Source organism: Benincasa hispida, chromosome 12 (genome assembly GCF_027475165.1).
Source record: "Benincasa hispida cultivar pf3 chromosome 12, pf3_genome.v1.1, whole genome shotgun sequence".
Classification (NCBI taxonomy): Eukaryota; Viridiplantae; Streptophyta; class Magnoliopsida; order Cucurbitales; family Cucurbitaceae; genus Benincasa; species Benincasa hispida.
The window spans coordinates 49237661-49249235 of record NC_143489.1 but is presented as its reverse complement, the minus strand read 5'-3'; the positions used below and the strand labels follow the sequence as shown (position 1 = coordinate 49249235).

General features: G+C 37.1%; 1 protein-coding gene across 16 annotated transcripts in view; it reads left to right on the top strand.

Annotated features, from left to right (window-relative positions):
* Positions 1-3268: 3268 nt before the first annotated feature.
* Positions 3269-11575, top strand: part of LOC120068094 (SNARE-interacting protein KEULE-like) — a 35951-nt gene continuing 27644 nt past the window's right edge. For 3 of the 16 annotated variants that reach the window (XM_090308124.1, XM_090308122.1, XM_090308120.1), the window contains exons 1-2: positions 3270-3892; positions 5116-5334. Coding sequence is in view for 3 of the 16 variants with exons in the window: in XM_090308112.1 (XP_090164238.1) it covers positions 5262-5334 (73 nt within the window). In the remaining 13 variants the exon portion in view is untranslated. Of the gene's footprint in view, positions 3893-5115; positions 5335-11575 lie in introns of all 16 variants that reach the window. The other 13 variants (XM_090308110.1, XM_090308109.1, XM_090308108.1 and 10 more) reach the window with 8 other exon arrangements.

Below are 11575 nucleotides of genomic sequence, written 5' to 3'. Positions count from 1 at the left end.
GTGTAGTGCCATCGCATAGCAATACAATGCATCGTTTAGTTCCTGCAGGTACACGATCATCTAGTACACAATACCTAAACGATTAACACCTGAAGCTACACGATTTTTAACTTTTCTTCACATCGTCTAATGCATGAAGCTAACATCGCTTAGCTACTAAAGCTCAACGATGATATGAACAGAGGCTGGTTTTCTAGAATCTGGAACTCGGCCTCTTTGCTTGTTTCTCCAAATTACAACTTAATTTCAACTCTAATGACTCTAAATAAATTATAGACTCTTAAGAAGACATATAAACTCATCAAGCAAGAGCCAATTACAAATTTAAAAGGGAAATTAAAGAGAAATTAAAGGCCAAAACTCAGAAAGCTATATCAATACAACAGTTTCATATTTTTCATATAAAACACCCTCCAAACAAAAAAAAAAATCGAATTGAATACTTATATGATACTCTAATACCAATTGTTGGGATGGTACCGCACGTAGTGGAAGTGACGAGGATCGATAGTACTCTAATTGATTAATTTTGGCAGACGCGAAAGCATGCTCAAACAAAGTTTAATGGGTTTCAAGACATGCCTTTGAAGAACCGTTAAAATCTCAATTTCCAACTGCTAATTCCTCCAAATCTTTGTGCAGACCACCATAAGATCTTCCATACTATTCTCTTGGTGCTCTGATTGAGTTGTGGGACTCAAAATAAGTTGGAATCAAAGAGAACTTGGAGAATGCTCAATGCAACAACCCAAAATGAAGAACACTTTCTTCTACCCGGATTTTTAGCTAAAATTCTATCGGTTGCATTACTTCAACTTCACTCCAATCTCTTCAATATATTGCAGACTATCATGTAAAGAGATTTGCTGCATGGGATGCAGCTCATACTTAAAGTTATTGAAGGTTGAAGATAATGGGTTCTTTGTGAGCAACTTGAGGATGAAGTTGAAAAATCCAATTTTTCATTTTTGTGTTTTTCTATTTCCAAAATCCAAAATTGATATTAAAATCATATTTGATTTCTAAAATAAAAAATTATTAATTTTATAAATTAATTTCATAAAATTAATAATTTAAATAATTCTAATTAATTTAATATCAAATATTAAATTAATTTTACACAAATCCATCTTCATATATTTAAATATATATTCTCCAGTTCCGTTTGATTCTAATTTGAACGTTTCAAATTAACTTATCACGCTACTTTAGAGGTAATCCATTTTCGAGTTAGTAAGGGGACCTCGTCGACCTACATATCATGGGCTCCAACGATCCGAGGTTAATCGGCTAAACTCATTAGATCGATCTAACCCCCATTCGTTAACTCTTGGGTCATTCCACTAAAACCCATAGTTGAACTCTCTCACTATAAATATATTATGTCCACTCAATATAACCATGATTAGCAAGTCAACCCTACAGGTTGTTCATAATAATGGTTGGGTCGAAACTTTGTTTTACCCCCGAAATTATCTCTTGCTTCTTAAGTTCTCACTGATTTCCTAGTGAACAATTGTTTTGTGATCCAATCAACAAAACCGAGTCCCTCTCGGGTCAATGAGAGGGCGGGGTCCCTTGTTCAAGACCCACAATCAACATTTAAGGGAACAACCTCTCTACTATCCCTAAAGCGGGTAGGAGTGAATTCCGTCTTGCACCCTATGTCCCCAGCTATCTATCCGGACTTATCCCTGAAATGGGAGGTTTATTGAGTCGGCGCTGTTGAGCCAAACTCACTTATGCAAATCTAAGAATAATTCCAAATAAACAGGAGTTCATAGTTAGCTCAGGATTAAGGTCAAATTATCTAAGTAATTGCTTTGAAATAGTCTGTCTTAAACAATAAACAACGTTACAAAACAAGAGCAACTAATTTTGTGGTCCGATCTTGCACAAGGATACCCCCACTCCTCATACCCCAACATGAACGAATTAGGATCATTTTGTTTATAGCACTTTACAACTCCTTGTAACAACTACAAAGCAGGGCGCACCCAATAGTGTTACCAGAATATGGTACCCAACCTTATTCATATACTATAGATCATTTTGACTATTTACTCGAACCTGATCCACCTTTATGTCTCCACATAAAGTTCAAGTACTCATCAATAGTCAAGAGACTTTTAGGTTTATTGGATTTTTTTATAAGCAATATATCAATTTAATAACACGTTTATTTTTCATAATAAGTTCCATTATTTACAAACCACGAGTTTTAAGACATAAAATCTAATAGGGTGAAACTTCCGGCCTGGTCGGGCACCCCCTACACCTACCCGGTCCCGGTCGAGCCTTCATAGGGAGTCCTCACTTTTGGATTTTGGCCCGGTTCAGTACCCGGTCGGGCTCATGACCGGGCTATATAGTGATCTTCCCTTCCCTTTACCCGATCCCCGTCGTGCCTTCATGTCATAAGTTTATAGGATTTTGGCCTGGTCCAATACCAGACCAAGCCACAAACCAATCTTCCCCAAATCTCTTCCCCATTTTTCTCCGTCCGACCACCCTCGTATGAAGCCCGGTCGGGCATCCCCTACCTTACTCGGTTTTTTCCCCTTCCCCCTCGTCCTTTCCTTTCTTTCTTGCCTATACCTAGTCAAAATATACATGAGGTCCGACCGGTCAAGCACTGGGCGCAATCTTCCCCAAATCTACCCCAAATCTACCCCGTCCGGTCACATACCCGGTCACCATCGTATGAAGCCCAACCGGGTAAGATCGATTTTTGAAAACTCATTTTAGGCCCAAACTTATTCAGAAAACGCCGAACATGATGTTTTTAGGAAAAAAAAAATAACATTCAACATAGATCTAACATAGATTTCAAATAATCATTTTATAGCATCTAACATAAACTAACATTGAGTGAAAAAAATGAAAATCCATACCTTAGTTGAAAAATCCCAAATAATCTTCAATGAAAAGGAAAATGGCAAGGGAAATAGAGATAAATGGAGTGAGATTGAGGAGTGACTGAAAATGGCAAAGGAAAATAGTGAGAGTGAGGGTTTGAAGGGCGTTAAGGTAATTTTACTTAATTTTCAAAATTGTGGGATAAAAAAACAAGCTTTTTAAAAAGGGTTCAAAACTCAAAACTAAAACTTCAAAAAGGTTATTTTTGTCAATTATCTAAATTGAAAATGAGAATTTAATAAGGGACATAAGAGTAATTATACAATTAATATTTTCCATGCTTACATCATTTTCATCGTTAAAGAATAAAAAAAACTTATATTTAAAAAACAGCTAAAAGAACAAAATCAAACTTACAATGATTCAAATCAAACTTCGGTCATTTTTGTCCATTTTCCACGCTGCATCCCTCTCCTCCCTCTCTCGCATTGTCAATTGCCCTTTACATTTCTTCTCCACGCTGCATCCCTCTCCTCCCTCTCTCGCAGTTCTCTCTTTCACCTCCGGCCGCCGCACACCGCAGCGCCAGGCGCGAGCCACGCCACGCCACGCCACGCTGCCTTTGTGTCCATTGTTCGAACCCACGTACCCCTCCATTTCTGCGCTACCGGTTGTTCCGTTTCTTCTTTTTCCCGCAACAGCGGTAAGCCCCGGTGGTGGTTATCGATCTGCGTGACCCACGAGCTCCACCGATGCCGTCTCGGCGAACCGGCATTGATTCCATTGAATCAGTGGCGAACAGACCATTGACGTGTATTTCCCTTCTGTTTGACGAGTATCAGTACTGACCCACTTGAGATCGGACTCGGAAACACTCGATGACGATCCTATTTTAAGGAAATTTTTATACTGCAAATATCTGCAACATCTACGACTCGTTTGACCCCTGATCGTTTTATCCACTTAGTTTCGACCTCGTATCTGTGAGTTCAAGGAATTCGAACACCGTACAGCAGGATTGAAGACCTTTAGAGTGAGTTTTAGTAGCTAGTGTTGCTTTAAATCGCTTTTGAACTCAATTTGAATGCGGTAAATTGGACTCTGAACCCTTTAATTTTTCGTTGTACTTAGGTTCAGATTGGTTTAGATTGTTCGATTGAGCTCTAGAGTCAGTTTTGAAATAAAGGACAGTTTGGGTAATGTTCCTAGGCGTTTTTGGTGAAATTTACAGCATTAATTGGACCAGAAATATTGTAATTTTAGAATATGGTTTTAGGTTTTGGGTCAAGTTTTTCTGTAAGCAATAAGTGGTTTGGAATTGATACGAGGTAAGCGGCTTTATTACCGGAGAGTGCTAGGTTGGGGATTGTGTGCTGTAGTTGGCTAGGTCTATGTGTGTAAAGTGGTACTAGTATATGCTATGTTTATGTGTGCAAGTTGATATGCTATGTTTATGCGTGCAAGATGATGTGCTATCTCGATGAATGAGATGTGAATGAAAAGTTGGTGTGCATGTTGATATGAAGTGTTTATGAATGAGATGCATACCGAAAGTTTGAGGTTAATGTATGTGAGAAAATTGCTCCAGGTTGCATCATTATAATGATCTAAACTTTTATATGTTGAACCTCATGCACGTGTATGTTACATAAAAATCATGAATTTTAGACTGAAAGTGATGTTTGTCTAGAAGCTCTAAGTACACGCAAATTATGTGCATAGAGTTGATGCATATCAAAGTGAAGTGATGCAGATCGATAAAAAAGGAGTGGAAAACCAAGAAGGCATAGTTTTAAGTCCCACTAAGGTCATGGCAGCATAATTCATATTTGCATATCTTGACTTTGATAGTGGGATCATTTACTGAGTATTCTTAATACTCAACTTTTCGCTTTAAAAAATTTCAAGTAATGATAGGAGTATATGGGGTGCATGACCAGAAGATTGGTTGACAGTGTCATAGTCTAGAAGAGTCACATTTCCACATTCATTATGTTCTTTAAATCATTTAAATCTTGAAGTTATAGTATAAAAACGTTTCTATTGGTTTAACCCTTTATCTTTGTTTTACGTTTTACAAGTTTTCAATGGGACTCAAAATATTAAGTTTCAACTGTTTTATTAAAAAGTAATTTTCTCCATGCCTTTTCTCAAGTAATTTTAAAATGTTCGAACATGCACGTAGTAACGTCCCTAGTAAGTTTAAGTTTAAAAAGTCGGGGCATTACATTTACTTTTTGGGTTATTGATTTTCAGGTCATCACCACGTGAAGATTGTGAACTTCCTTTATCATTTTCTTCCCCAATCTTCTTCTTGGTTTCAGAACTTCCTGAATTGGTAAAGGATCTCTGTTTATCTATTGAAACCAAGTGTTGATCGGAGGGATTCTTGGTCTTGGATCATGTCGTTCTCTGATTCCGATTCATCTTCTTGTGGGGGTGATTACAAAAATTTCAGGCAAATCAGCCGCGAGCGTGAGTCTCACAACTCTTTTTACATTTCTCTTTTGTTTTTGTTTTTTCCCCTTGATTGAATCAACTAGTTTGTATGGATATCTATTGAATTGATCCTCCAACTGGTTTTTGTTTTCTGGAATTTATAATAATTACACTTCAGGCTGAATTGAAAGTTTATGCTAAACTTAACTTTTGACATGAGAGGTTGGCATGTTATAACTGGAATTTATGATGTAGCCTAAGGGATGAAAGGAGCACTCTCCAAGAATCACATTAAAGTCTTTATTATGAATCAAAAGTTATGAATACAAGAAGACAATTCTCTACTTATAGAGAGTTGGAAAATAAACTAATATCATTCCTCATTAATCAAGGAAACTAATCCTATTCCTAATTAACCAAGGAAACTAATCCTATTCCTAATTAACCAAGAAAACTAATCCTAATCCTAATTAATCAAGGATTTGACCAAGATTCTCCAATTTACCTTAATCCTACTACATCAGCCTATATCTCCCAAAAAAAAAAAACTCGTCCTTTTAGTTTAAAAAGAATGTAGTCAACAGAAAAACCGAACAACTGAACATCATTGACAACAAAATATGCATGAAAACATAAAAGAAACTCATCTTTCAAGCCAATTGAACACAAATAATAGTGTGCCTTGGGTAGAAAATTGCCCAGTTTGAACAAAAGAAGCTCCCATCAATCCAAAGTGTGAGGATGGCGGAGTTAATTGTGTAAAAAGATTGGGCTTAGTTGGTTTATAACTGGGTCTGGTTGGATTAAGCTAAAAGAAACGAAGAGATCCAAACCTAGGTCAAGTTGTGGGGGCCCTAGGCCAAAATGAAGGGAGTTGGTTACAGGTAGATCACGTGGGATTAGGATTTAGGCCCATTAGTCTCGTAACTAGTGTTTATAAAATCCTTGCCAAGCTTCTGGCTTACCCTCTGAGAAAAGTGCTTCCTTTGATGATCTCTGAGTCTCAAGGAGATTTTGTTGTCGGGAGTCTGATTCTTGATGAGTATACTTTCAGAGAGAGGCCGCTTCTTATGGTTTGCGGAGGTGCACTTTATTGTGGGATCTTTGGGGGAAGAGGAACAATAGAGTCAAAGTGTTTAGAGGTGTGGAGAGGGACCCTAATGATGTTTGGTCCTTGGAGAGGTTCCATGTGTTTTTTTGAGCTTCTGTTTCGAAGTTCTTTTATAAGTATTCTCTAGGTAACATCTTACTTGGAAACATTTTCTCTTGTGATCAATTATCTAGAAGAGGGAGACTCACTTTGATTAAGGTAGTTCTTTCCATTCTACCGGTTTATTGCATGTCCTCCTTTGCAATGCTTTTGAAGGTGCTTGTGGAATTAGAAAAGATAATTAGGAACTTCTTTTGGGAAGGGATCAATGGCAAGTGGGAATTAATCTTAAAACAACAACAAAATCATTTTCGGATTTGGTGATTCAAAAAACAGAAATGTGGCTTTATTGGCAAGATGGGGATGGAGATTCATTCATGAAGTGGAAGCTCTCTCGTGCAAAGTAGTGAAGAGTATTCATGGGAGTGACCCTTATGATTGTCATACATCTAGAAAAGTTGGAAGAAGCTTTAGAAGTCCTTGGATAGATATCTCTCGAGCTTGGTTAAAAGTTGAAAATTTGGCTTCCTTTAATCTTGGTTAGGGTACAAGAATTTCTTTTTGGCATGATAATAAATGGTTGAATTCTTCTTTTTTGGGTACAATGTTCCCAAGATCACTCAAAATTACTTTGTTTCCCAATGGATCGGTTTTTGATCATTGGGATTTGGTTACTCTCTCATGGGATATCAATTTTAGAAGACTTTTAAAAGAAGAAGAGATGCTGGATTTTCAGAATCTTTTGAGTTTTGACAGTTCTAGAGGGTAAAAGAGTAGCTGAAAGAAATGATTCCAGAAGATGGTCATTGGAAGCTTCAGATGTGTTCTCTGTTAAGTCTTTGTTTAGACATTTGGCTTCATCCTCTCCAATATTTAGCAAGCTGTGCAAATCTATTTGGAAATCAAGCTACCCACGGAGAGTTAACATCATTATCTGGGTGATGATTTTTGGGTCTCTTAATTGTTTAAAATCTCTCCAAAGGAAACTGCCAAATCACTTCTTGTTGCCCTCAATTTGCCCGCTCTGCATAAAGGACAATGAAGACTTTCGACATATATTCTTGATTGTCTTTTCTCTAAAGAATTGTGGAGGAAGCTATTCACATTGTTTTTTTGAACAAGAAACATTAAGATAATGAAAGATGTTACAAGTAAAAGGAAGGAAACAAACATAAAGTGCAAAACAATCCAGCACATTAAAAAACACAAAAAGGATCAGCAAATGCACCAGGACATCTCAACTAGGTTGATACCTCCCTAGCATTCTCATCATCTCCTAGAAGGACTAGAATCCATAGCTAAGTACAAAATGAAGAGGACCTTGCAAATGACAAGGCTTACAACCGATGGATAAACTGAAAAATAATAACCAACACTATGCTGTTTCAAAATCAAGAGAGCGGGAAACTGAAGGCATTCCAATTAAGGTTGATGTCTTGTAAAGAGAAGTCTTGAAAAGCTTTGGAAAGAGAGCACCAAGAGGAGGCGTTGATATTGGCGATATCAAATTTAAAGGAGCTAGTAGAAGCTTTGTCTTGAAACACTCTTTGATTCCTTTCGAACCAAATTTTTGATAATAAAGCTTTAACTGCGTTGGTCCAAAGTAGTCTTGGCTTCTTCTTCAAATATGGGCCGATCAAGAGTTGCACATTAGCCTTAAAATCATTATCAAGAACCCAACTGACATTAAAGCACTTAAAGAGAGATGTCCAACAGTTTTATGCAAAAACACACTGGAAGAACAAGTGTAAGAGAGATTCTGAGTTTACCCAACAAAGAGAGCAAACCTGTGGAGAAATATAGTGAGTAGGTAACTTCCTTTGGAGGATATCTGCACTGTTAAGTGAGCCATTCAACATGATCCAAATCAGTATATTTACCCTTCTAGGACTCTTGGACTTCCATAAGGCTGATTCTAGTAGCTGACCAATTGGGGAGGAGAAGGATAGATGCTTTACAAGAGACTTGACTGAGAAAAACCCACTTGGTTCTAAAGACCACCGTCTTTTATCAGGAGTCGAATTAAGTTTATAGTGATTGAGTTTTCCAGACAGGAGCTTGAAGTTTTCTGCCTCTTCATCCTTTAACAGTCTTCTAAAATGAAAAGTCCAAGAGGTTGAAATCTCATCCCAATAATCTTGTAATGAACCTTCGGGTTTGGTGGAGATGGAGAAAAGATTAGGGAATGAGATTTTTAGAGGAACCAAATCCAACCAAGGATCACTCCAAAAGCTTATCCTTTCACTGTTACCAACTTTGAAGGCTGCCAAGGAATCCACTTTTAACCAGAATCTTGAAATGTTAATTCAGGGGCTTTTAAGGCTGCTGGAAAATTTACCATTGATATGCCAACCAAACTTACTTCTTCCATGAATGCTGATAATTACTTTCCTCCAAAGTGAGTTGTCCTCAATGATGAACCTCCACCCCCATTTTGCTAGAAGGCTCTGATTTATGAGTTTCAAACCACCAATACCAAGACCACCATCTTTTTGGGACCATGAAACTATGCTCCATTTAACCAAATGATTTATTTTGCTTTTGGAATGCCCTTCCCAAAAAAAATCCCTCAATGTTCTTTCTAGAGTTCGAATCACCTTTTCTGGCATCTAAAAAAGTGACATATAGTAGGTTGGTATATGAGAAAGAACTAACTTACATAGGGTGGCGCGACCTCCTCTTGAAAGGTTGTATCTCTTCCATTTGTCCAATTTGCTTTGGACTTGGTCAATCACTGGTTGCCAAAAAGCTAATTGTTTAGGGTAGTCCCCTAGAGGAAGGCCAAGGTACATGAATGGGAGGTAGACAGCCTTGCAATTTAGGATGGCAACTTCTTATTGTAACTTGAAATGGTCTATATTGATGCCACATAAAGCTGATTTTTCCCAATTGGACCTTCAACCCCGAACACCACTCAAATAATTCAAGTATTTTCTTTAGGTTGCTAAGCTTTTCTTTGTCATCTTGGCAGAAAATTAGAGTATCATCCGTAAATTGCAAAAGAGAAACATGAATTCTGTCTTTGCCAACAATAAAGCCTTCAAACTTGCCTTTTTCTTGAAGCTGGGATAGTAGTGCATTTAAGACTTCACTGACTAGTAGAAATAAGAAAGGAGAAAGAGGGTCACCTTGCCTTATTCCTCTTGAAGCTTGAATTCTACCACGAGGTCTTCCATTTATAAAAATTGTGAATTTTGTGTTGGAAATACAACCCATCATCCGCATAATCCGTCTTGAGTCAAAATTCTTTTCAACCAGAATTTTTTCAAGAAACTCCCAATCAACCCTATCAAAGGCCTTTTCTAAATCAAGTTTTAAAATTCACCCTTTTTTCCCTTAGAACGGTAGTCTTCAACCACTTCATTTGCAATAAGAATTGGGTTTAATATTTGTCTTCCTTCGATAAAAGCATTTTGAGAAGCCTCTATTATACTTGGCATTATCTTTTTCAGCCTTTCTGCAACACTTTAGCTTCTAATTTGTAAGACAAAGTAGTTAGGCTTATTGGCTTGAAATCACATACCTGAGCAACATCCTTTTTCTTCTGAATGAGGCTGATGAAGTTTTCTTTTATACATGAATTTAACTTTCCATTGTTGTAGAAGTCTTCAAAAAGTTATAGGAATTTATCCTTGAAGAAATCCCAAAATTTGAGAAGGAATTCAGCTGTAAAACCATCCGGTCCAGGGGCCTTATTTTTACCTAACAGGTTTAGGGCAGATTTGATCTCTACTAAAGAGAACCTAGCTGTCAGCTTTGCATTATCAGCAGTAGACACTTTGGATCATTTTAGGTTGAGAGGGACTGTTTTTTGACCTGGAAACTTGGTATATAGAATGGAGTAGAAATCTAAGATGAGGTTTTCAATCTCTTTGAAAGAATTGGTTGCTACTCCTTAATCATTTATAAGCTCAGAAATCAGATTCCTTCTTTTTTTTTTGCATCCAGAAATCTGTGGAAGAATTTTGTATTTTCATCCCCTAAACTTAGCCAATTCAGCTTGCTTTTTTGTCTTATATTTCTTTCATCTGTTCTATAATGGGAGGAAAGTTCAGCCATCAACACATTTCTCAAACTTCTGTTTGAATCAGTTAAACCATGAGCTTCTATTTGTTGATCAATTTCCTCTAATTTTCTTAATAACACTTCCTCACTTGATTTTCTTGCTGTCTCAAAATCTACATGCCAAGCTTTAAGGGTTGTTTTAACTTTTCTTAGCTTCATAGAGATGACAAATCCAGCCCAACCTTGCTGAACACCCATGGACAAAGTGTCTTTAATAATTTTATAGCTTTCTACTGTGGATAACCAACTGTTACAAAATTTGAAGGGAGATGGCCCCCATTCAAACGATCTGGCTTCAAGAAGAATTGGAAAATGGTTTGAACATGTTCTTGCCAATCTTACTACTCTAGTATTTGCAAAGGTATCATCCCAAGTATTTGAGACAAAAAATCTGTCAAGAAGTAAAGAAGAAGTTGGAGGACCTTCTCTTGACCAAGTAAATTGGCCATTACCAAGGGGGATTTCCAATAATTTTGCTGAATCAATAAATTTATTAAACTTCTTCATCCCTTTTGTTAATCTCTCTGTTAGATTTCTTTCTTGAATCCTTCTAGTGATGTTGAAATCTCCTCCAATACACCAAGATTCGCAACAATACCCTGAAAGTGAATATAATTCCGACCAAATATGATTTTTCTTTGTAATCCATAGGGTCACATGTGACCCAACTTGTTTTCTTGCATAATGTAATGCATTTAATTGATAATGAATGGCCTCCCTTAAAAACTTCTATCACAGTGATCTTGCTTTCATGCCACATGGTTAACAAGCCTCCTGGATGACCTTGTGCTTCCACATACTCCCATCCTATGTTTTTGGAACTCCAAATTTCTTTTATAAATCTGATATCAAAAGAATTTTTCTTGGTTTCTTGGATCATGACCAAATATGTGTTGACTTTTTTGACACATCGTCTTACTGTCAATCTTTTGGAGGCATCACTCAAGCCTCTAGTATTCCATGAAATGATTTTCATGGTGTGCTCTTGTAATTAACCCAAGATCAATCCACAATCCTCTGCCAATGAAATCAGATTGCTGGGAATATCTCCTTTATCGATGG